The 27,522-nt window shown below is 40.3% G+C and overlaps 1 protein-coding gene across 1 annotated transcript in view; it reads left to right on the plus strand.

Moving 5' to 3' along the window:
• Positions 1-27,522, plus strand: part of slc25a21 (solute carrier family 25 member 21) — an 85,406-nt gene that overhangs the window by 53,045 nt on the left and 4,839 nt on the right. The window contains exons 3-8 of the mRNA XM_004540214.4: positions 3,721-3,769; positions 16,098-16,181; positions 22,943-23,009; positions 23,822-23,881; positions 26,708-26,815; positions 26,927-27,091. Coding sequence (XP_004540271.1) covers positions 3,721-3,769; positions 16,098-16,181; positions 22,943-23,009; positions 23,822-23,881; positions 26,708-26,815; positions 26,927-27,091 — 533 coding nt within the window. The remainder of the gene's footprint in view (positions 1-3,720; positions 3,770-16,097; positions 16,182-22,942; positions 23,010-23,821; positions 23,882-26,707; positions 26,816-26,926; positions 27,092-27,522) is intronic.

Here is a 27,522-nt window from a genome sequence, read left to right on the forward strand (position 1 = left end):
TCACTATGGCCGCACTGTATGATTAAAAAGCATTTTGCACTGGCAGTTGGAACAGAAAGGCAGGATACACTGGGGCACAGCGGTGTGAGAATGTCGAGGAAATTACATACTTGGTGTTTTACACAGAGACAGTTTGATGAAGTGTTTCCATTGGACATTAGCAGGAAAAAAATGAGCTGTCTAACATAATTGTTTGGAATTAATTGCTTCTCTGAAAATAGTCTCTATAAATCAGAATTTATTGCAGCAACAACTTGCATCTTTTGTGGACCTGTCATCACTTATGTAATTGCTGTGCCCTTTCTCGCAGTGTATTCTTTGTACTTTGAGTGAGAGGACACGCCACATCATTGTTCTGTTTTTATTCCACCTAGTTTTCCCAAAATGCAAATATGTTATCAAAATAATCACAAATTGGTTGCATACAACTACTGTAGCTGCTGTTTACAGGTTTTTTGACAAATAGAAAACTTCAGTGTGATTATATGTGCTAATATAAAATTGATTTCTAATACAAATGAATCGATTTTTCAGCACTGCTGGAAATCACTATGGAGTGTCTTATAAATAAACTGCTGTGTGAGTGAGATGTCATGTAGAGGTCAGTTTAGGATTATGGCCACAAACTTTATTTTTTTTCTTCAAGTCCACACAGCCTGTCAGTTCATCTGCCATCAACTCTTCTTCAGATGTCCTGTTTGCAAGGGTGTTAGACAAATACTCAGACAAACACAGCTGAGTTTTGCATTAGTGCTTGTCATCACTTAATCCTTTTGCAACTGCCATCTTGGAGGAACAAAGCAGCATACATTGCTAACTGACACGCTGTGGTCCATAATGCACTTAGACTTACATAATGATACCCTGAGAAGTGAAACACACCTCATGAATTGCTGTACCTAAATTGCATACTGTGGCAGACCTGTCAGTTGGTAAAGAGTATCTACTTATACTGGTTTGGTTATAATTATGTATCCTTTAGGCCCAGTTTCCCATACATAGATTAAACCTAGTCCTAAATCAAAAGTTGTTTTTCAGTAGGGATTAGATTTTTCTGTTAGTCTAGGGTTACATTTAATCCATGTATGGGAAACTGGATGACAGATTTCCTGTAATCTGAGGTTGATCACAAGGCCCGAAAAACTAAAGTAATCATTTTAGTAAAGTATTCAGATGTGCACAGATAGTCACACCATAGTGTAATGGTTTACACGTCCCTTTGGAGGAGACACACATCTCCTGTGGGGTTGCATCAGGAACAGCATGTGGGGGAAAATCTGCCAAATGAAATGTGCCGAGCCGCCTGCTGTGTCGACTTCTTGTGAATAAGTCAACGGCCAAAAGAAGCATCTTCGTCTTTTTCTCTATTTAGATACGCACAGATGCAAAATGTATTCCATGGTTTTAAAAGAATGTAAATAATAGATTACTAATAGATTTTCTGCTCTGTTGTTTTCAGTGTAATTTCGGGTTTGTTTTAATCTCTGCTCATTCTACAACCTAGAGACACGGGCTTTTATTTAGCCATAAAAATGTAGTAGCACCTTTTGTTATGATACAAGTAGTAATGGCTAACTCATATTTCATTTCCACATCAATTCACGAAAATACGTTTTGCATTTTCCCTCCATTACACTTAATGCGGGAGCAATCCTGCTCTGCTGACTATGGCGTGGTGTTGGACCTATTTTACATGCGACTCCTGCTTTACTTTTAACTTAGATCACACAGAGGCTCACAATGAGTTGGGGAGAGTTGTATGTCTTTATCTTTGTTTGCCTTCCTCACAAGTGTCCACTGTTTGAAGAAGTTGTCTCTTTTTCCCCTTTGCACTTCCTCCTCTAGTCAAGTCAAGTCAAGTTTATTTATAAAGCACATTTAAAAACAACCAAGGCTGACCAAAGTGCTGAACAATAAAATACAATCACCTTGAGCATGTTCAGTCACTTCCCAGAAAGTGCACAGGCTGATCGAGCAAACAGGCAGGTTTGGTTTCATCATGTAATCTGATTACCCGTTGAAAGATTTGACGTGCCTCGTCTTCACATCAGGCCTATTAATAGAGAGGACAGAAAACAATCTGTCCAATGGACGGTTGCATTTACCTCTCCAGCGCAGTGTCATTAAGAACCAAAGTCAGGTCAACTGAGCCGTAACAGATGGAATTTTGTTTGACTCTCTGCCACTGGCAACTTGGTTCAGTGCTTCTTAGTTCTCCCATTCGTACATTAAGATGCAACTGTAGACAAAGTAATTTTTACTGTGGTATTTCACTTGATAATTACTTCCCTGGAAAAACCCCAGAAGACACACGCTTTTATAGACAATATGTTTAATTGAGCAAATTAGAAAGACCCCATATTGCACAGCAGCTGTGTACACACACAGTGGAATCTGCAAGGGAAGCCCTCAGAGCCCCAGTAAAGGGGTTGCAGTGAGAATCGCCAGTTCAAAAAAAAAAATCCTGATTGAGTCAGAGAGCCTCCGTGCCAAAGCAGTGGCTTTTCAACACAGATGCACATAGTTAGCATGTGTGTGAAACCTCAGAGCCTTTCAATGATCACCCGGCTGCATTGATTCTGCTGGCATATTGCTGATGTACTGGGTTTGCACGGGTGATATAGTCGGTGGCTTCAGCACTCAGAGGGTTTTTGGACAGAAAAAGAAGTCTTGCCGGATCTCTCATTCAGACCAATGCATAAAAAACTGAGAATTACTGAAGTAGCTGCTGTTTCCAAAAGGCAGAGTGATAATCAGAGTGATGATGAGGTTCTTATGTAAAGTTGCTTGGACTTGCATGGGTTGCACCTCAAAACCATTTGGTAGAAACATGAAAAAATGTAATTTTTACAGAACTTTCCAATTTAAATGGGTTTAAAATGAAAGCAAAACATATCACATGAACGAACATTCACTGTTTTTCCCCAGTTAGACGTTAAACAAGATTCTTATCAGATTGTTTACAGGGTGACTGTCACACACACTGTGTTGCTATCTGATGGTCACAGAGATTTCGCATACATCTACAAGTTCACATGATCTATGTGGAAGATTTGATTGGCTCACAGCACTGATGTGATTTACAAAAACAGAAGACTGACAAAAAAGTCATAACAAAAAAATAGACTGATAAACGTTTGTCACGTTATCACTGTTTGTAGATTATTTATTATTTTATTCACATTTAGTTATGTTTTACTAAAATCTCTAAAAAAAAATTGTGTGCATGGGTTGACTGTCCCAAACCTAAATATGCTCAGTTTAGACTAAGTAGCAATTGCTGAGCATTTGGAAAGCCAACTTGAAACTATAGAGACTCAAACTCATAATTTTCAATTACTCTCATTTCTGACAAACGTATGCTGCCAATGAATCTTTCTTCAACATACTTAATGCTGTCTTAACCATCAGAAATGTCTGGTTTCTGTTTGTAGTCCAGTTGTATTGACCAGTCATGTTTGAGCAGGCTTTGGTTTCATGCTGGTAAACAGTCTGTGCAGAACGCAGAAGGAGTGCATTTGCAGAAATACAATCTTGAAACCGTTGGAAATCATCCAGTGACTGATAAAAAATGCTTTTCATTTATCTTCATTCGTAAGCAGTCATCAGTGCAGTGAACAAAAACGAAAGCAAGGAAAATAGAGACCGAATTACCTATTCTTTTTAAAGTGACTAATCTTGACTGTTCTTTTTTTTTTTTTTTTTTTTTACTTTTTTTAGGTCTGGTAGAGATCTGCTTGATGCATCCCCTCGATGTGGTGAAGACGAGGTGAGCCACATTTTCAAAATAAAAAATTCCTGCAATACCTTTACCAAATGGCTACTTACAAGGACGCCATTTCAGTCCACATCTGCCTTGAATCTTCTTGGTGGGCATTTGCATCTATGCTGTGAAGTTCCGAGCATACCAGGTCCCCCAGCTCAGCATGCCAAGCCAGTTCTGCAATCCACATTTAAGCAGGCCAAGACAAATGCCAAGAGCCTCAGACGTTTTGTGGAAAATGAAATGCATCATTTACCCATTTATTCCTCACACAATGTTAAGGTTAGATGTTTTCTGTTTTTAAGTCACTCTTCTTTTTTTTGCCTCGTTACCTTATTAAAAAAAAACGCCCAGACCTTTTCTTTCTGAGACTTGCAAAATAAAGCCCATGTCACCGAATCTGTTTGCAGTGTTTTAATGCCTTGTTTCCGTTACCATCTCCTGTTTGTGTGTTATGCAAGAGCGGCAGCAGTCACGAGCTGCAGAGTGATCAGGAGCCTCACACCACAGCGTCTCAGCCAGCCATAAACAGGTCGTGGGCTACTACTAAAGCTTTATAGGCTTTCACAGGCCCAGCCAAGACCCCTGGCTTCGTTCTGGGCCCCCCTACCCCCATTCACTACTTGTCCGTAAATTGTGCAGCTTTTTCTGTCATTTACGGCTGCAGTTTCTTGGTAAATAAATTGCTCGGCGTGCCTTTTAAAAAAGTGAGATGGTTGCACTTTAAAGGCAGTGCCACCACCAGAACACAGAAAAGGAAGCACGGGGGATAAAAGCCAGGGGTGAGCGGTGTTGTATTAGTCGATATTCGATACTTTGAAGGCATACCGTGTGATTTATGGTCATGTGTGGAAGCTATTGGGGTTTATTACAGGTAAGTCTTGAGCGCTGCCTGTCCATCCTCACACAGGGTCAGGGTTAAAAGTGCACTCACTATTTGCTTTGTAATGCTCTTCCTTAAAAAGTGGTAAAAGCTGCACTAAAACTGGACAGGTTTATCTGTTTGTTTTCTGTTTGTGTCGCCATGTGTTGACGTTGATAGGCAGATTTTGGCTGGGAATTGGTCAGTGTAATCTGATTCCTTTCTGTCTTAAATAGGGGATTTTTAAAAATTAATTTAAATCACCACTATAATCAGTATATGAATTTATAAACAACAGGTAGTTGCTGTTTATTTGGCGTGATAATTACACACACAGCTTGTATCTTTGCCGTACACATACAATGCCATGTATGTGTAAATATGCATTCACACTGTACATGTTCACACATGTTCTAACACTTAGTATCTACACATGAATTCATAAACCAAGCATTACATACCAGCTAATTGGGAAACTGAGGGAGCTGAAGTCTATTAGCAGGAACCTTGGAGCCGAGACGCAGACACACCTCCACTGGGTTTCTCTCGCTCTCTGTGTCTCTCCCTCTCTCTCTCAGGCATGGCTCTTATTAGGCACTGGCTCCTGCTTTATTGTCCACCGGTCCAAATTGAACAGCAACTGGTGTAAATTTACTTTTTTCCACCAACACAGAATCAAAGGAGCTTTTTTTTCTTCCTTTTTTTCTTTCTCCCTTTTTCTTTCTTTTGTAGTAAACCCGCCCTAATGTGTACCTGCCGTGGAGTTGATGTTTACCTGTATTGCAAATGAGGATTTGGCTTTCTCCTCTTTCACAGGGACGGGGGGAGCGAACTGCAGATTTAGGACTAACATCAGCAGTTTGCTTCTCCACCAGTAGCCAAATACTGCTGTTATGAATCAACAAAATGTAATGTCACGGACCATTTGGCAGCTTTTACTCGTCCAAGATGACTGATTTGGTAGATAAAGAAATAGCTAGACAATGTAATAGCTCTACATATCTATTAAAGCACTTTTGAGTAATGATAGCCAGCATTTCATTAAAGCACATTCGACATTGCTTTAAATATGGGCAAAAGTAAAAGTCTTGTCAGATGACTCACAGTGTGTATTTTTGCCTTTGTTGCTGCACTTTAACTCTCTGTGGTGTGTTTACTGACCAGTCAAGCCATGACTCCTGTTACTCACCTTTGCTAACAAGTACATCTATCTTACATCTGAGGGACTCCTGCTGAGCCCACCTGCCATCAGTTTGACTTACAACCGCTTTCATCGTTAAAAGAGAGTTAAACATACAGTTTCTTGGGCACAAGACAGCATTTTATATTTTTGTGCAGCAAATGAATCAGTAGAGGTTATGTCTTGATAAAAAAAATTCTTAACTGCAAAGTGAATTTAGTGTGAATTGCCCTTTTGGTAATATAATGCACATTTCTGTTAATTGTCATACAATTTCAGATAATTTAATTCAAAATATACCACTCAGAGGTTTTGACTTTTCTTATATTGTGCACTCCTCTGGATAATAAAAAGCCTCAGATATAAATAAAGCATACTTCGCACAAAGCAAAGTTAATTGCCCTTGACCCTGATACTCCCGTCATGGACATGGGCAGGAATGTGGAGGTGAAGAAGGGGGTGGGGGGGGGGGGTGATACGACATGGGAAGGGGAGGGCAGTCGTCACTCTAGCCGAGAGAGACAGTGGGACCGGAGTTACAGCTTTTCATTAACCTGGAAACCACCTAGTTACATGGTTCATGGGCTGTTCTCAGCTCACTTGGAGGTAACAAAGGGTGTCGGGCGGCACTTTCTGTAGGGGGGCTGTGCGCTCGGGGCACCCCATCTGAATCTGATCAGGTTCCCCCTCTCATTAGAGAGTCTCAATGAGCCCGCATTTCCCTTCATGTTGAGATCCTGTTACATGGAGCTCCACCCTTATAAACATGCATGCGCAAACATACTCACACACACATCTGAAACAGCTTCCCATCAACCCTTATGCTGTGCTTCCTTCCAGAGAATGAAACCACACCTTCCTCATGTCTGTGTCTGCCTAAGCAGCTTGTGTCACAGGGAAGCTATTTTTGCTTCTACAGTGCATACATGATCGGATGTGTTTGTTTTAATAAGGCCCCATATTTTTTAAGCAATCGCTCTGACGGAGCCACTCCTTCTTTCTATCTTGTCGCCCTCTGCACCAATTCTGCCTTTTTGCCATTCTAGTTTTTTGTATCCTCTCCTTACGTATTCCTTGTTTGTTCCTCTAAGTCTCTTTCTTTGTCCTCTAACTGCGCTTCATTCAACTTTTTAACCTTTTAAATACAAACGCTTTCTCGTGTTTTTGCATTCTTCTGTGGTTTCAGTTTTTCAGCAAACGTCTCAGTTAACCTGTTGTTGTTTAACCACTACGGTTGTTAATATAAACCTTATTACATAACTACTTCATCAATATCATGTGGAATCTATTGTTTAAACTTGCATCTTTTCTTCTGAATTTGTAGTTAGTTGAGCGATTATATAATGTTTTGTTTTAGATCCCTGTTGTACATGTTTAGAAGATTTGTATTGAATTGTGCAATTCTGTAAATTGTGTTGTATGACATGGCTGTCACTGCAAACCACTAAGCCTGCCAGTAGCTTGTTTCAAGCCTGATTAGAAAAACCTGGTACTAGCCCTCAATTGGGGCAGTATCCATGGAAACACTACCTTCATTTGGTCACAGCACGCATGAAACTTGCTGAGCTTGAAAGTGCTCTTTGATGAGGGCTTTGACAGATGACATCCAGGCTTTTTGGGCAACATGTGACAGCACTAAGGATAGTGAGAGGTTTCAGGCCTCCTCCCTCCACGTCTGTTTGCCCCCAACTGTTTGGTGAACCCCTGTGCACTTAAGGAGGAATCCCTGACACAACCCTCAAACAGCAGGGCACAAAGCAGTAGCAGTCTGATAGCTGATCTTTCCTTGTAAAGGAAAGGCAGGTCAGCGGTAGTCAAGCTGGCTTCTAATCTCCCCCAGCGCTCTCAGTCCGCAGGGCAAGGCTTCGCTCAAAATGTAAAGCCAGACACATGCCGGGCGAATGCAGGATAAACTCAACTTAGTCAGTGCATTGCTTGAGTGAGTTAGTTGTGAGTCCAGTTCAAAAGGCAGAGAGCAATTCTTTTCATGGGCAGAGCAGAACTGCATATTTGGCAGGACTACAATATGAATAGTCATAGCCTAGTCACGCTCGCTTGCATTTCTCAATGGTGAAAAATGCAGTTCAACAGAAGTGTTTGTAATATGGTTCATTAGACTGTTGTACTTACCAAGTCTGCCATCCTAATAACACACTATGAATAATTATTTATATGATTATGTTGATTATTTTTACTCATATTGAGCATAGCACAGGTTGAGGCAATCCTCAAAGTCAAGCTAAGCTAGCAATCATAGTTCATCTGGTATTGTAGAATAGTATTACTAATGCTAATAATAACTAATGCTATTCTGTATACTCAAATGGCAGTGGTAAAAATGGTAAATGGCCTGTATTTGTATAGTGCTTTACTAGTCCCTAAGGACCCCAAAGCGCTTTACACAACCAGTCATCCACCCATTCACACACATACATTCGTGATGGCAAACTACATTGTAGCCACAGCCACCCTGGGGCGCACTGACAGAGGCGAGGCTGCCAGACGCTGGCGCCACCGGGCCCTCTGACCACCACCAGTAGGCAACGGATGAAGTGTCTTGCCCAAGGACACAACGACCGAGACTGTCCAAGCCAGGGGTCAAACCGGCAACCTTCCGATTACAAGGCGAACTTCCAACTCTTGAGCCACGATCGCCCCGCAATCGCAATGCTCTACTTTAGTCTGTCTTCACTGCTTTCTCTGCAAGCAGCTTTGCAGCCCACCTTCATACCAACTCTTTCTTTTCATCCTGTGTATCTGTGTATATAGGTTGGCATTAATGCCTCCTCTCCTCTGTAACCTAGAGAGCTGTACTGCTGGTTTTCCTGCTTCAGGCTTTTTTTCCATTGATGCACTTTAAAGGGTGGGTAGAGACTACTAGAACAGCACAGAACCACCAAATATAAATTACTGCAAATGGAAATAATAATTTTCTTTCGCTAAAGCGGTCCTGACTGAAATGCGAACGATGTAGAAAGGCAGAAAGTAGGGGTGCGGTGGGTTGAGGAGGTGCATCGGTCAATACATCCCACGTTTATGCTGACAGTTCATTTTGTCACAGACCTGCAATTAACATTTGTGGTTTTGTTAACCGTAACCATAATCTTTCTCCTACCAAGTGTTTTAATGTGCCTAACTTATACCTTTGTTCATCATAACCACAGTTTTTCCAAAACCTGTGCAGTACTATACTAAACTTTCTGCAGATGCTGCAAAAATAGAGTAAAAAATCTTTTTTTTAAATTGCTTTTGAAACATTATGAGATCCTTCTGTCTTTTATATGATGGGTGTTTGACTTTTTGATGGTGATTTTGTGTTATTTTTGATTTTTTGTAACTGTTGCTCCATTGTGACTTTATTGTATTGCACAGTGAAAAATAAAATTCATTAAAAAAATCAAAAGGAGTTTAAGCAATACAATACAAGGCTCATGATCCTTCCTCTAACCTTCCTTTAAGTGCAACTTCACCTTCAAATAAGTTTGTCAGCTCTTGCGTTATATGTGGGCAGCTCTCCCAAGATGACGCCATCAATAAGTCCAAAAATAGTTCAGTGAAAAACAGTGACATATCCCTGAATATACCCTTCCTTCTGTTGAGCAGTTTTAATGAAAAACGTTTAAAATATCAAAGAACTAAGAACTGAAATGTTCCATCTCTTTTCAGGCAAGTCACTGCTTAGTCAAGCCAGATTTGTGTCATCGTGACATTGGTGACTTTTACATCAGTGTTTTTCACGGGTTTATTCAAACATGCCAAAACATCACAGAAAAATAGCTTATATTGTATGATCCTTACAGTCTGTTTGTCATCCTGTTTGGTTGCCTGGTTTTCTCATATTCAGCTGAAGGCACAACAGTTGCGCTCTTGGCGTTGCACCAGTTTGCAACCCAAGAACTTTTGTTTGTGTTGTTGTCCAGAAAGCTACATTTCTTCTTGGTTTCAAACCATACTCTTCTGAATGAAGTCTAGAGTTAGATCATCAAGTTCTTTGGCGTCCTTATTGGTACTCACCCCATATGTAAAATCATCCTACATCAATATGACTGTATTCATTCAGACTTTTTTTTGGAAGTGTTACAGAAACAATCCATTTAGGTTGACGGCTATTGTGGATTAAATGGAAATTTCGACAAACCGCTGACATGTTACATTTTGGTTGGATTAACAGAAAGGCATGCATGTCTGAAAGATGTTACTACCCACTTATTTTAACCTGACTTTCAACCATAAAAAAGCCCTTAAAAACCACACCCATAGTTTTACAGTTGTGACAGATGTTACTAGAGTTACACACAGCTGTTTGAGCTATAGCTAACAGTCATATGGATTATTATAGAAGTTTGTGTTATAGAGGTGCATGTAAAGAGCATATGGCCTGTCAGTGTTTGTAGTTGAGCACCTGTATTCATTATCAGTGAAGAGGTTCACATTCCAGTGCACTAATTACAGAGTAAAAACATAGAGGGCTTTGATTTCACTACACCCTCACTGTGCTGCAACCACACGGCTGCCCCCCTGCCGCACCATTTCAAAACTCAGACATACATGTCTGTGCATCCTTTATTTATTACTAAAGTTCCAGCCTCCCGCGAGAAGCTATTCCCACATTGGAGTCGCTCTTACACAACATTTCAAGCTCAGCACAAATTGTTGTTGCTTTGGAACAACTCGTAGTTGTTTGGCAGTTTCTTTACTCTCTAGATTGCCTCTTTTCTTTCAGTCATTAAATCTTTTAAATCCAATTAAATTGATATTTCGTACTAGTGCCTAAAGCGTAGGTATAAGTTTGTTCCCATTTTTTCATGCAGTGTTTTGGCAGATAGAGCCAAGCATGTTTACTGCACCGGACTACACAATGGTGTGTAATATGTAGTTGACATTGCTCTGAAAGTGATCTGGCCTGTGGGTGAGAAGAAGTCACTGCTCAAGCATTCCAGACTTATTTAAAAACCTTGGCATGATTTGGTTGTAACTTTCATAGGTCTGCATCACTGACTAGATCCATAATTCTTCATGTCACTCAAGCTCTTAACCCTTGTATGGTGTTCGGGTCTGTGAGACCCGTGTTCATTTTTCTTCAAAAGAAAAATCAAACAATTAATTATTTTTTCACGTGTAAATGTGTTGTGTCTTTCCACTCACTCCACTTGATTATAACTGATTTATTTATAACATTTTATATAAAAGAAAAACGAGAAGCACATTAATTCATAAATGTGATCTAACAAAGGTAAAGGGAAAAAATTAACCATGTTTGCTGTTCATATGTCTTGTAATTGGGATGAAGTAAACATCTGTTGAGTAATTTAACATAAAATTGTTTGATAGTGTTAATTTGGAAAGCCAAAACTCTAGCGGGTCCACCAGACCCATGAACACTGGCTGAGTAACAAAAATACGAACACCACACAAGGGTTAAAATAACTGGATTTAAGCTAAAAGATCTGGATGGCGTCCAGTAAAAATTAGTGTGGCCTGCACTTGCACAAAGCGTTATGCTTACTTCTTAGTCAGTGATACCAGATAAGGGCAGATAGCAGTTTGTCCAAGAAAGAGTTTAAGAGATATATGTGATGAAAAGAAAGTTGAAAGAAAAGCAACAGAGAAAGGTAACAGTATTCTTCTTTATCCACACGTGGCTGGGTGACTCTTTTTCAACAACTTTCTGATCAGTAAGTCTTTAAATAACAATATTACAAGCCCTGAGACAAACTGGCATCTACACCCTAAAACATCATGACACAAATGTTTAAACAAATGAAGAATGTAACAGCAAGATGACTGAATTTCTTGAAACAAGGCCTCTGTAGTTTAACCTCCTAAGACCCGAACTCTTCCACCGCATGCATTTTTAATTTCTCTTTGATATTTCGGCATATTGGGGCCCGATGAATGTAAAAACAAAGAATTACCAGATTTTTTTTTTTACCTTATTTTTGTTTTTAAGAAAAATAAGAGCCACATATGAGGATATTCGTTTAAAATTTTCATAGAACAGTAGCAGTATAATGTCCTCGTAAGTGGATATCAGGCCCTTATTGTGTAAAATTTAGTATTTTGGTCTAAATAACCCAAAATGTAATGTCAGGTCCTAGGAGGTTAAGTATGATTATTGGCAAATTCAGTCGAGACCTGAGCCAAGGCTGAGACATGTCATGTTGGTAGCTCATGGGAGTCTAAACAATATTGCAGAAGTTCCCAACCGTGGCTTCTACTGTCCTCTCCTGGACTACTCTATGACTGATGAGATAATCAATCGAAAGACTAGTACCTTAATTATCGAAAAAGAGAGTTGGTCTAGTTTTAGCCATGATAAAAAACAATAATATTGAGTTATAGTAACCTGAGTTTTTTTTCTTTGTTCTTAATTTGTACTTGAAGAACCTGCAAAAGAGGTTTTACTGTTTTACTTTTACTTTTATATGATGCCATAATTAAAACTGCACCATAGCGCCATAATTTCAGCTAACAGCAGTTGGCAGAGTTTAAAAGACTCTAGATTAAACACCCAAGAAATCCTTCCTGTTATGCAATCGTTTTCTGGAAATGGTGGTAAGACTGCTCATTTTTTCCACCTATCTGATCCACTTCTGCAGCAGTCACGTTCTAAATTTGCCACAGTCCACTCTAACACAGAGTTATCTCTTAGTCAAGCAGAAGTTTGTAATGCTCAAAGCATTTGGCCCTGCCTCATGGTGTTTTATGCAGCTTTTTTTCTTGCTCTTCTCCAGTAACACTGCCTGATCTCAGGTCACAAGGGTCACAGCATATGAGCAGACATCTGGACTAGCGAAACAGTCCCAACATCACCACTGGGATTCAGAGGAACCAGTTTTATCAGTGTGAGAGAGAATCCAGAATGACAGAAGGATTTTGTAGCCCCTTTAACAACCAGACTAACTTTTTTTCTGATATCCAGACTGCATGTATAATTTGGGATTTCCCAGATCCAGTGGGTGCTGGTGAAACCTAACCTGGCCTGGTCCAGATCAAACTCTGGCAGCCTGCCGTGTTGCAAGCACCAAAAGTTTATCACTTCCCTTGAGCTCCCATCTCACATCTTCTTCCCCTTTAATATTTTTTCCTATTCTGTTCTCCAAAGGTTTGTCTTTATATCCCTTCTGCTCCTATTCTCAGTTTTTCCTGTAACAGTTTTATTATAGATTTAATATATCAATTTTTTCTTTGCTCATTTCTTTATGGACAGGGCATAGATGAGTTGAAATCAAACTTAAGTGTGATACACCTTAATTTATGGTGCTTTTTAAATCGAACACACTATTTACTCTGTGGGACTAAGTCATCTCCGTTGTCAAAACAATAAGACGGGAGCCTTTTATTTTGGCTCTTTACCCTGATGCAAGACTGTATGGCTAAAGTCACAATTGAAGGAATTTGCCATGTTGGACCATTTATGTCGGAAATGTGGTCGTAACCTCATGTACCAATGCAATGGACTTTTACCATCTTTATGATCCTGCTCATTAAAATTAACTGTCTGGTTGTAAAAAATAGACTTCCCCTTTATGTTTCCTTCTGGATTGTCTTATGTACTTCAGATCTAACATGAGAAATTGCTCAACTTTCATTCCTCCCCCTTGTGATTCACTTCTTCTTTTTCTTCAATCATATTTTTTGTTTCTCTCCTTTTTTGTCAAAGCACTTGGCATTCCAAGAGAGAAGGCATGGGCAGATCAAGGCTCTCACTGTAGCAACCAGTCCAAATACGCAGCAAAACACATAAATCATAAAACATTCATACTTGGGGAAAATTGCACTATATGAAATACTACAGTATAATAGATAGGTATAGGTAACTGCCTGTTGTAGATTAGGTCATTACTTCTCTACTTAGTGTTTTAATTAAATGTCAGTCTGTCTGAACAGCTATAAATAAGAGTTTTTAAATAAATAGCAAGTCATCAAACTCATCCAGCTATTAATTTCTTTTAAGGGAATATCCATATCTCTTAAGAAAGGCTTTTAAATCTGCCCAGTCAAACCTATGCGCTTGAATCAACCTAGCAACCCCCTTCCTATAGGCTTTTTTTTTTAACACAGTCTGTAGGTTCACCTCCACATCTCACCATCTATGAGATGACAGCCCATTTTGTCGGTGGCCCATTCAAGCCCATTACCACAAGGGTCTGGGAGCGGGCATAGCCTTGCTAAGCCCTGAAACACTCCTCTGCTATCCATAAAAATACAAAGAATGGGGCTCTAGCCTTCTACTGCACATTCCTTTACCTTTTTGACATCTTTGTGGATGCCTGACATTTGTGCTTTTATAGGTATTGGAGGTCAGGTGGACGAGGTCTTTCGTATTATTTAAACAAGAGTGCTTGTCTCGTTTGCAGAATCACCAACCTGCCCTCGCTTTCACCCTCTCCCGGGTAGCTCTGGGCCTATAAAGCACAAGTACAGAGAGAGTAGGATGTGGGTGAAGAACAAATGGGGGAGCCTTGATGAACTTGCAGATTTCATCACCTCTTGGTATACTGTATCTCCATTAGCTTTCACTGGTGATTGAAGAAGATGCTCCAAGCAGTGTGTTTTAAAGAAGCCCCAGGGTTTTCCTTGGGTCTTCCGTCTGTAGAGTTTATGACTTGCAGGGCTGACTCCAAGGCCAAGCAAATCTGCCAGAGCAATATAAAGGATATCTTTTGCTCTTCTTCAGCCAACCAGTATATCTTTGTATTCACTGAGGCCGTGTTAACAGAAACTAGAGCTTTTTGTCTGCACAAATCCCCCCAAACAGGACATCCACTCACAACCAACTGAAGCTTTGGGTCTTGTTTTCTACAACTGGTTGCTGTGAAAAGCAACACAAGCAGTTTCCTAGCCAGGGGCCTGACAGTTCCCCTGCTGCCATAAGTTCTTATATTCATCCCTATTATCTTCTACTCCCTGGGCCTTTCTGCTTGGTCCCTGGCTTTTATGACAGGGTAGAAGAGGGCCATGAGGAAATGAGGTGACCCCGGGGTTATGAGTGGAGTCAGGGGGCTGGAACTGGACCACGGCATTGCCAACCTCACTCTCTTAGGGCCAGTTCGGGTCGAAGTAGGGCAAGCAAAGGAGACAGGGGGAGACTGAGGACAGAGTGCCTTCCATCCTTGACCCCTTCATCATATGACTCTAATTAAGCCAGATTTGAATTTGTTTACAAGCCCCTGTGGTCTTAAATCTTCTTGGTCTTTGCCTCCTCCCAGTACCCCCTGTTTCACCATCATCTCATACCTTGAGTCCTTCTTTTCTTCTTGTCTTTAATATGGTGTCAGACATCTATTTATTATCCTGTTTTTACTAGTTTTCAGGAACCAGTTACAAGCTATTTGGGAATCCACCAAATAGGATTTGAGGGACACCCCTCTAAGATGTTAATCTGTTAGTGATATGAAAGGCCGCTCACCCCACTAAACTTCCCCTCCACTGGAACCTGGGGGCTCTTTATGGCCCCATCAGGCACCCGCGTGGACGACTTACTGCTGACCTTGTGACCTAGAAGTTGAAGCCATATGAGGAGGGAATCTTTCTCTTGTCCCATTACTGCCTGCTTTTTTTACTCGTGTCTCCTGCTTCGCTCCTCAGAATTGCTAATGTTATTTAAGATCTTCAAGTTAGATTTTGTCATCTTGTTAAACACAGTTGTCATCATCTCATTTCACATATAAGACGTTAGTTATTTTATCATGTTTTCTCTAATTCCAAGGCATACAGTGGTGTTAAATGAGGAGTCTTAAATGAGTACCTGAAGCTCTTTACCACTAACAAGCATGATTTCTATTCATTCTTTCAAGATTTACACACAGCTCACCAGACTTTATTAGAGAGGTACCTGCATGTTTGCTGTACAACAAAAAGTCACTCGACTGGCTCCATCGTATTAAAAATTTACACGTAACTCAAGAGCTGTTACTATAGGCTTGCTGGCATGTTAGTACCTGAAATGCTTTGTGCAAAAGGCCTGGTCCTGGTGTGTTGCATGGTTAATTGGATCAGTTGGGTTAAATAAATGTTTAAGTTCTCTCCTGCACTGAGTGGAAGGAGCCTCTCATCATAGTGGAGGAGGGAAAAAAGAGAGGGAAGAAAATAGAGGGAAAACAAGCTCAAATTTGTGCTTTTGAAGCCATGTCGGAGTATAGCCTACACAGGAAATGAGGATAGAAATTAAAAGAAACCAACATCTAGCTATGATAACAGTCCCTATGCAGAGTTAACATAAGTTGATGGAGCTGATGATCATAATATTTAAAGTAACTGAATTTTTAATCAGAAATTTCTTGTTGCAGGTTTCAGATCCAAAGAGGCACCACTGACCCCACCAGCTACAAGAGCCTGGGTCACTGCTTCCGGACAATTTTCCAGAGTGAAGGGTAGGTTATCCTCAGTAGTGATTCAAAATAACACGGGAAGCCACTCATGAGTCTTTCTGTTTTCCTGCACATGAAAAACACAAAGGTTGATAGTGCCATTATTTGCCTATGCTTATTAAATTCATTTCTTTTTAATAGTTCCTTGAGGGGCAAAAGTCAAGCACAAACTCAATGAATGCATCTTTATTACAACAACCTAGAACAATAAAATGTACTGTGACATCAAGGCAAAACTTTAAGTTGGCCACCAAAAACTTGGTGTTTGCTTATGCTGTTGTGTCCATAGGTATGCTATGCTTTTTATGTCTTTAATTCTTAGGAAAAGCTACTGTTGCTGTCATACTAACAGCATATCAGGGAGAAAAGTATGTAGTCAGCTATGCTGTGAGTGACATTTCTTCCAAACATGCTGCTTTATTTAAATGTAACCAAAAGTTATGTGGTTTGGTGGCTATAAGGATGTGAGCATTACAGTTTGGCTTCCTTAAAAATGGCTGATGTGTCTGTCAGCCTCCAAAAATATCGTGCAGCAAACCACTGAACATACCTTATTATACGCTGTATCTCGTACAGGATACGAGTAGACTAACTAAAGACAGCCATCCTGCCATGCTCCCTCCTCGTCTGCCTGCCCTGTCACAGGTCTGTGAGATAGAGCAGGCGTAGGAGAAAGTGTTTGCCACTCGCTCTGTTTACGATGAGCCGACAGCTTTACTGCGGATATAAAGTTGATCTGCTGCAAGGTGTGAGTGAGCGCAAGGCAAGAGGCTGGCTAGTGACAGTTAGAAATCCTCAGTTGGCTGGAGTTCAACACACACACTTATGCTGTTACAGTAGCCATGCCCTCTTCACCCCATACGCATGCTGACAGTGTGACATTTAACGCTTCTTTGCCTACTTTTTGGGTGTGTCCTGCGGGACTAACCTTGTACGAATTTCCAGAGAATTCTTTTGGCACATAAAATGGTTGACATAAAGCGTGGCGTTCACAATATCAACATAAGCTTTTGAGTGCTGTTTGAGTGTGATCTCATCTAACAAAGTCGAGACGTGCCGCAGAATCACTGAATACGGAAGATCCACTTCCTTGTCGACCAATTATCATTAACAGTATATTTTTGCTGAGTATGTAATCACTCCCCAGTAGCACTTTGAGGATTACCTACAGGCCAAACCACTTAGTTATAATTTATATAAATAGTGTTAGGCCCCACTGTTGTAGAATTATTATTAAAAATAAACTTCTCCCGTCAGCTCATGGCAGAACAGGGCCAACACCAGACCTCTCTCTCACTCTCTCTCTCCCTCTTTGAGGCGGTGAGGGAGGAAACCTGAGCTCTAAAGTTGAGCTCAGTGACTAAGCTGAAGAAAGACACAAGCCTGGACACAATAGCTGCACCTATAGTATTTAATTTCATATACAAGGAGATGCACGTGAATGCTTAACACGAATTAAGAGTTATATCTGTTAAAATTTTACATTTGCCATCTCTGAAATATAGCATGAAATCCTGTAGCTGTGCTCATAAGTGTGTGACCGTGTGAACTACACTCACTAACACTTGGTTGTGTATTGCCTTACAGTCTGCACTTCTTTCTTTTTTTGCATGTGGGTGCAGCAGCGTGAGCATGTGTTAAGTGTTTCCGTCTGGAGGCAAACAAAAAGACTCTATTCTCTAGCATTCTTTGCTAGTGTGGTATCCAGAGACTGGGTCGGGACCCAAAGCGCGGCCATGGTTATATTAAAAGGGTCCATGCATTACATGAGAACGGTGGAAATACTGAAGATGAGTGACTAATGCCTGGAACTAACACTGTAGGGTTGAGGGATGTGGGGTTGAATCCAGCTGGGACCACCCATGCAAAAAATATGTATACATTCGTGGTAGTGTGAAGAAGAGCAGATACGATTATGATGATCCAGATCATGTATGAAATGCGACGGTGAAAGGAATAGGTTAAAGGAATATTTGGCATTTTTGGAAACATGCATAACTGGGATCTCTGAAGGGAAATTAAGTTTTATAGCTTATAAAGGAAAGATAGTCCAAGATTATTAGTGAGCTTTTGATGGAGATATAGTAAGGAGGTAAAGAGACATTGTCAAGGCCAGCTGCTTTCTTCTGTTTTTAGTTTTGATCCTAAACTGACCTACTTGCATTGCATTTATAAAGGAAAATACACATATATCTAATCCTCAATTCTATTTATATAGTGCCAAATCCCAACAAGAGTTGCCTCAAGGTGCTTTATAATGAAAGGTAAAGACCCAATAATACTAGAAAGAAAACCCTCAAAATCATACGATCAACTATGAGGAAACATTTGGCAACAGTGGGAAGGAAAAACTCCCTTTTAAGTGGAAGAAACATGAACCAGGCTTAGGGTGGGGCAGCCGTCTGCCGCGACCGGTAAGGGGTGAGCAGAGGGAGTCAGGACAAAAGACACAATGTGGAAGAAAGCCAGAGATGAATAAAAACTAATGATTCAGAATCAAAGCAAGAAAGAACAGTATACTGTTAAACTACTGTTAAACCTACTTATCTTACAGACTGTGCTAGATTAATCCAAATCTCAAACCCCTGACAACCACAACATGTGCTATAGCGTCCTTTTGTTACAGCAGGTAAAAGTGTTTATCGTACAATCTCTTACGTCAGTAACACAGGGTTTTTTTTATTCTAGTTATAGCTATTCGTGACTTAGGTGACATCTAAGTTGCATAAACGGAAGCAGTTTTGGTGGATTTAATCCTGGCCACTGGGAATTCTGTTATTTAGTTCCTGTTAGGAGCAATGTCAAGTTTTAACAGGCACTAGGAAATGCTAAAATATTCCCTGTGCAACATTTTTCAGTTTCCTCAAAGACTGTGAAAATAAAATGTGTGTTCCAAAATGTAAATCGCAGCAACTTTCCAGGTTTGCACATTTTCACTGTTACGCTATTTTTGTCTGTTTTTATTTCTGTCACTGGTATCGCTGTTAGTGGATTTATTTAGTTGGTCTTTTTTGTGTAGTTGTGTCACTGACACGCTTCTCTCCAGATGGATGAAGGCTGTTAAAAAAGGAAAGGTTTATGAAAATGAAAGCCAAATTACACACACAAGCATACAAGTACACCCAACTAATGCTGGGATATACACATCCCTCATCCCTCGCTCTGTGTCAGGAGGCCATTTGTTTAGGAAAGACAAAAAGGGACTTAGTGTGTACTTTACATTGGCAATCAAATAAGGATTCAAATGATGGCCACTCACTAGAGGCCATATTTGTTCTGTAACAAATTTCACTCCTCCTTCATCACCTGGTGGCTCCCCAGCCTGACCACACCCGGGAAATCTGTGGCCACCATTTGCATGGACAAAGAGAGGAGAGGGAAAGGCCTTCCGTCTGACTGAAATAACTTGTTTACACAAACCATATAAGAGATTCATTTTTGGCTTCCAGGCAGCATTTTGCTCAGCGATAATCCCTTGCTCTGGCATGATAATGCGGGCTCAATTACCCAGAGCCAGCGCTGCTTGTGTAGCTTCAGGTGTTGATCAAATAGGCTGGATCACCTGATGAAAAGTCTTTTGATAATTAGTTGTGGTTTGCTGCTGTTTTTGCTAGGCGCCCTCGCCGCTGTGGATTCTGTGCAAGCGTAATCGCCTGTCGGTCTCAGGTTATAGTCAGTGGAAATGTGTTCCAGCAGCAAAAATATTTACACTTGTACCCAATCAACCAAGATCATCTCTGTTGACTTTTAGAGAATGTTGCCACAACAGAGCTGGTGCTGCTGTTCACAGGATACAGTCGGCCACACCATGTTGTCCTCTTTGACTTGTATTCAATATCAGTTTGCCCTCTCTGATAGTTTCGCTTTCCCTTCGCCACAACAAATATTTAATGACCATGTGTACATTTACAGAATATTATTATCTATTATTTTTTATTTTTAGATAAAGAAATTATTTTTGGTAATAAGGCTACTTTTTATTTGTCAGTAAACTCCTTGGAAAGGCCTAAAAGATTAGTTTTTGACTCCTTAGTCCCATTAATTGCTGTCAGGGTGGTGTGTTTGTTTAGATGACAAATGGGGGGGAGGCTAGATGATTTCCTGAAACAACTGAGAAATACCGAGTAAATCGTGTCTTTTCTCTGAACCTTTTTTTTTTTTAGCTGTGCATCAACCCACATTTGGAGCCTCTACTTGAGTCTCTATCTGCAGGTCGAGAAAGAGAAATTCTTATTTTGTAGCATAGCAAAGACTTTGTAATATTAGCCTTGAGTTTTAGAAGTAAATCTTCAGAACGCCATCAGGTTTCTGGTAACTATTCCTTCAAAATGACTTGTATTCCACATTGTAATGAAGGGCATGTCATAATGTGCATCTCTGATTCACTGATGTGTGTTTTCACTTTTCGAGGTTAGAGCTGGCACAGATAACTAGCCACGGAATATTTATTTTGTTTTGTATTTTTTTTTTTTTTAAAGAAAAGAAAACAGCTGAATGAAACTTTTTTTATTAAGGCCATCTTGCAGTTTCACAATAACCACTGATGTCATTTGAAAGTGTTCTTTCAAGAAGTAAGGTAGCAACAAAAAAATTGAACAGAGGAAGCTTTGAAACGTTGTGATCGAAGAGCATATTTTGCATTTTCCATGAATGGAATTTGTATCATGGAAAATATCTCAATGGTAAATAAACAAGGAAGCGGGAAATCTAAAAAGCTTGTGATGGGTGGTGACCACAAAAGAATGTAGTTTTTCCATAGCAACACGTTTGTTATGTGTTTACACATCGTTGCCCTGAGCTTTGCACGGCAATTAAACAAAATATTTATTGAAATATTTATCGCAATTACACATGCATAACCCCATCTTCAGATTGATTGATTTATTATGGATAAAAATGTCCTGACCTGTCCTGTCCTTTATACTGATAGTATAAGAGTAGTGGCCTCTGCTGCTTCCCTTCTTTGAAGATTTAAACCTGTTTTACCTGTTTTAATTCAAGACAGTCCCCTTAAAACAACATTTAGGAATGATAATAGTGGAGGAGAGGTAGCTGTTGCCAGGAACAGTTTGCTATCAACACAAAAGCTAATGACTCAAAGTATCCGATGCTTCAGATGTGCTGCGTTTTAGACCTGGAGCCTGTGGCACACGTGGTAAAGTTTGACAAAAACAACATATTACAACTAGTAAGAAAAAGTTAAAGTATGTCAATCTGGCCCCATTAATGTAAACTAGACCAGTTCAAACAAATGTCCTAAATGTTCTAACATGTTTTGACCTAACTGAAGGCTGTGGGAAATGCATGTGTGTGCACTTCTGAATGTATACGAAACATGCAGTGTGCAAAACAAAGCCTACTACTGTCCTCTTGCATGTGTACATCAAAAACCAGTCAGACATTCGTGTGAATCTATATATGTGCTCTTTTGTTACTTTTCCATCAGCCGTTAACATACCTCACCTGGTTACAAAGGGGCATTTACCTATGAGAGGGTAACTCAGCTTATATCCAAGAATCTGAGTGAATCTGAACACAGCATGGAAAGGTTAAGAAGAGATTTGTATATAATTCAAAAAAAGCACCCAATAAGTGTGTTAATGACTAATTTAACAATCTGTTCATTTAGTTTGTGAAGGCATTACATAAAATTCGCTTTTCCAAAATATAGCCTGTGTTCCATGTAGGTACACATCTCAATATGAATAACTCACTGTATCATTTTATTATTTTTCCTGGCTCTGACTCTGCCTTAAATCATGGCTGGATGTATGATCGAGCACAGGCAAACGACCAAATTGACTAAAATTATACAGCTACTGCTTCTGAAATATCCAACATATCAAATACTGAAAAAACACCCTTAAATCATTTCCTCAGCATATTCATGTAGAACATGTTTACCAGGGTTTGTGGTTTGAAAGTATATCTGAAAATGTGCCTTGCTGAATAAGGAGGAAGAGAAAATGTCACGCCAATCCCTTTGTGATTTTTAAACCTTTATATAAACCTTAAACAGGAATTCTGCACATTGTATGAATTCCTTAACTCAAATTTGACTAGCAAGTCACTGCGACATCACGCAAAGCCAAGTCTTTATCAAGCATGCATAGCCCTGAATAGTGGATTAAAGCTTCTTGATGCAAGGCGACAGTGCTGTCCACTGCACCACGCTGCCTTGTGACGTTCATTGGCTTCCACTTATTTCCATACAATATGAAAATCAGTGAGCAGCCATTTGAAACTTGTCTTGGAACATGGCAAAATGCATAACTAAAACTTCCTAAATCCTATGCAATCTGTACTTTGTATCCTAAGTTAGAGTTGCTGTGGTGTTGAGCTGTATTGCATTACAACGAGGAATAATAAGTTGATGTAAAGTTATCAGTGTATTAGAGGATATTTCAGCAGCAGTTTGGTTGATCCGATGTACGTGTAGTGTTGATACACTACACGTACAATGTAAAAGTAAACTAACATTTTACAAAAACTTAAGTCGAATTCAGTGCCAGAGAGGGGCAGGGATAGCTCATTAGGTAGAGTGGTGGCCCCATGATCGGAAGGTCGGGGGTTCGACTCCACTGAACGGCTACCCTGAGGTACCCCTGAGCAAGGTACCGTCCCTGCACACTGCTCCCCGGGCGCTGCACTGGTGGCTGCCCACTGCTTCACTGGGTGAATGGGTTAAATGCAGAGGAACTATTTCCCTATGGGGACTAACACACACACTTTACAGAGAAACATTTTATTTCCTCCTTCTACAGAGTATTTGGATTCTACAAGGGAATCCTACCTCCTATTCTGGCAGAGACACCAAAGAGAGCAGTCAAGGTGAGACAAAGGACATGGCCGTTTGTTCACTGATGGCCGCAGAGCTTCTCGGCATATGATGCAACGCTCAGGATCTGGTTTCTTGGCAAACTGCTTCACTCCCATATGAAAACACTCAAACCACAATCGTTCTAACATGGTACACACGTGTTGATTAAACACATGACGCCCTCTGTCATGTCTGCCTCCTCAGCCACTCCTGTTCATTCTGTTGGTCTTCCAAATATTGACTTACAAGCATTTGAAAGAAAGCCATCTCTTGAGAGCCATCTTTGGATATTTGTAATGAGGTTTAGCATTTGGAGCTAACGTGTAATGGGGTGACAGGGATTGGGGTGAGCGGGGGGTTGGGTGGCGCAGAGGGCCCTGATGCTTGGCATAGAACACCTCTGTAATGAGATGCTGGAAACAAGGATGTGTGAACTTTAAAAGTAAGCACTCACACTGAGAAGATGGGGTAATCACTCACATTGAGAACAAAGCTAGGTGGTGAGAAATGTCTGGAGCCAGAAAACAAATTAAAGCTCCGATTAAAACAGTCTTGCTGGCATTTTGCCCTTGGTCAAATAAACAGATCCGTGGATCTGTCTGCTTTTGAGACTTTTGTCTTTCCACAAAGATCAAGGTCTGAAATTCAAAGCGTACCGTCATTTCATGTTCGTTTACTAAATACATGCAATCTTCATGTAGTTCCCCCTTTCCTTTTGTGTGTTTTTAAGGTAGCTTTCTTTATGTACACCATATGTGGGTGTGTATGTGTGCACAGATGTCACTTTCTGACAGCGCTTTTATCCTGATCTTTCCCACTGCAGTTTTTCACCTTTGAGCAGTACAAGAAGTTGCTGAATTTGACCCCTTTGTCTCCCGGTGTGGTGAGTCTTCCATCCAGGGACACCTGAATACACTCTCACTTGAAAAAAGAAATACGCACGCACACCGGATTTGGAATAATGTTTTAGAGTATAAAAACAGCTCACCTGCCAAAGGCTTTTAAAACAAAGACAAATGCCAAGAATAATTTTGCCAGGCAAATGAATTAATAAAAATGTAAATGTCCTTGTTAACATTTCATTTTCAGTGCTGTTTCATGTAAAACTTTTAGTAATGAAGGAATAGGTTTAGAAGGGAAATTCTTACTCATTTTGTGTTTTTTATCTTGGTCACACATTGGACAAGATAAACATGAAATGATTTCCAGAGCTTAAATTAATACTGTTGGCATAGTGCGAGCAATTCAGCACACATTTAGTCATTTATGTAGCTGTCAATGTCATTTTTAGAACTTCTGAAACAAACCCTGAATGTTCCACTTTCACCTCAGTTTAGCATTTAAATGTATGAAGCAACATTTATATGTAGTTGGCACTCAGTTTGGGACATCAGCTGTGATCAGTGTGGCACTAATGACTCCATGTCTCTGGCTGAACCTTTGCTTTTATGAGCTTCATTCCCAGCAACAGAGCAGCCACAAAAACTACAAGCGTTTGTTCGGTGCTGCTACGTATGTGTTAATCCAGTATAACTGGCAGCTTATTAGAAGGCTTTTTTAAAATTACACAAGTAATAATTACTTTGTTTTCATTTCATTGACTCACACTGTGTGAGAATCTATTCAGATTTTTTTTTAAATTGAAGATAGGAAGGAGCTAAATGTTGCATAACAGCAACAGTTACCATAAGACTACGGTGCAGACTTAACATTGGGCAGGTGCTGCGTTTTGCCCATGCTGTATGTTGTGTTAATATAAAAGACAACCCAAATCTGTAACCTGGAGTCACAACAGCAATCATAGTGCTTGCACTCGGTATAATCCTGGAATCTGCAGTCTGGTTTGTCCATTGACAATTTGATTAATGCTTATTCAAACAAAATGAGTGTGCCCCTTCACTGCTGACACAGACGAAAAATCACTTTGCAATTCTACAATGAATGTAAAGCAAGTAGAAAAGCTATGGCGGTAACAATACTGCCTGTCTGCTGTGACATTCAGTCATTTTTAAATAAGCTCAGCCATATGGGAAGTCAGACCTTACAATTTAAAACAGCAAAAGGAGTCCAGCAAAGTTTGTGACATGCTAGTGATCTAAAGGTTGAATTCATAACAACTGAGACAGCTGATCAGATAATATCGTTTACCCAACCTCAACTGCACGTCCAACAGCAACTAATCCCAATTCGAGAAAAAAGGCAGTTAAAAATCAGTGTATTAAAATTTCAAGTTCCCATTTAGTTAACTTTAATCACGTTATTTTATCGCAGCGTGGCTACACTGGGACAACCCACTGGGATTATATCGTTTATATAGTAGCACCTTTTTCTCTTCATCCCCAAGTTAAGCAGGTGGGATTCTTTATAGCCTGGACATAAACACAGATTGCCTCTTAAATTAAGATGAACCCACAAAACTTCATAGTCACCACTCCTTTCAAACCCCGATGTTTGGAAGTAGAGCCAAAATAGTCTAATATTTAACACAGTACTTTAAAACCAACTTGACCAACTTGCTTGGCGGTTGTTAATTCTGGAGACTGGCTACACCACAGGCCATGAGGTAAGAAGAGGTTTCATCCTTCTTGAGTAATTGATTTTCTGTTATATTGAGTCAGAGTTTTAAGCTAGAAAGATTTGTATTGGTGGGGTGTGGTCACCGCACACCACCTATTCAGGTGGCAGCCAAGTGTCAGCCATGATGGATGGCTTACCTGTAGCTCAGTGTCAAAGCCGCCCCAGCGTGGAGAATATCCTCATCTTGTTTTTACAGCCATTTCTGGAGTAATGTTTACCTGTCCCATTCATCATGCCCTCTTCCCACTCTTCTTATGCCTCCTTCTGACTATCTTCTTTCCACCCCTTCCTCTTCCTCAAGTACCTCTAACCCCATTCCCCCCAGAGGCCCTCGCATATCAAGTACTGTAATCACATCAGATCATTAGTCCAAGTGAATTACAGATTGGTTGTGAATGATGCTCTCTCTTCCCCCCTATTCAGCATGGCACAGCTGAATGCCTTCACTCTGATTAATGAGGACACACACAGTAATAATACAAATAAGGAATTAAAACGTGGCTCGCTGGCTGTGTAAACATCGCGAGGCATGTCTGAGAGGATGGGTCCCGGGGCTCTGACAGCAGGATAAAGAGGCAGGAAGAGTAATGAGCTATAGACACGTTCTTGACATGTTCCCATTACGCCTCGCTCTGAGCACGCATGCACGCACATATGTACACACACACACATGTACACACACACTTAGATGCAGAAATAGACAGACCAATGTAAGTACATGCAGTGTTGCAACAGCCAGTTGTATAAAATCGGTGCTACATTAGTGCATGTTGATTGTGATGAGATGAATGAAAGCAGAAAATAATTTTTTGGCTTCTTCAGTGCAAGTTTGTTACCTTGCTCACATTCCTACTTTCTACTCACCTTCCTCTCATTCCCATCTGTCATCTGGCATTCTGTCTGATGATAAACACAGGCGTCTTAAAGCATTTGTCAAGAAGTAACAATGATGGCTGTGACGAATACATATTTTAGACAAGACAAAAAGACTCAGGTTTCTGGAAATGAAATAACAACGGCAGCTCTTGTAACCCGGACACGTTGTCACTCTTCATTGTCTTCATCAGTTTATCTAGTTTGCTCTGTCTCTACCCAAATATTATCTCCACATTCACGTCCAACTCCCCTTTAGGCGCTGTCTGCAGCAGGGCTTGGTTCTGGCTTGACTGAGGCTTTAGTGATCAATCCATTCGAGGTGGTGAAAGTCAGTCTCCAGGCCAACAGGGATTCCTTCAAAGAGGTTGACTGAAATCAAATATTGTCATAATGTGTAAAATATTGGTAATCTACACATCTTTCCATAGAAATCTGCTCACATGTGTTTCTTTCGAATTCAATCTTTCCAATACAGCAACCCTCCTCCTTTGCCCAAGCAAGACGGATAATTAAGTCAGACGGCTTTGGACTGAGGGGCCTTAATAAAGGATTAACATCAACACTGGGGCGCCATGGAGTTTTCAACATGATCTACTTTGGCTTCTACTTCAATGTCAAGGACGCTATTCCTACCAACCCGGTAATATGCCAATCATAATCTATGATCACACACTTACTTGTTTTGGGGTTTTTTCCAAACCACTTTAACCTTGCTTTGACATTGGTAACCTTGACTACACCTAGTTTTTTTTGCTATCCATAGGCTATGTGATATGCATGTGTGCCAACAACCTTGCCACAGGGAAATACCAAATGTATTTAACAGTATTATTAGTTAGCCTGACTGGCATGGAGGGAAGGAAGCAAAAATCAGAGAGGACTTGTAAGATCAGCCCCACTAATACCTCTTCTGTTTGCTCTTCATAACATCCTCAAAGTTTCAGATTACACATCCGGCAGTTCCTGATGGCCCAAACAAAAGTTAATTTTGTTTAATGGAAACGTTACCATACGCCAGTTCCACATGTGCAAACTGGAGCATTAGATTAACTCCAATGAACTAATTGGAAG

Source organism: Maylandia zebra, linkage group LG19, assembly GCF_041146795.1.
Source record: "Maylandia zebra isolate NMK-2024a linkage group LG19, Mzebra_GT3a, whole genome shotgun sequence".
NCBI classification, from domain to species: domain Eukaryota; kingdom Metazoa; phylum Chordata; class Actinopteri; order Cichliformes; family Cichlidae; genus Maylandia; species Maylandia zebra.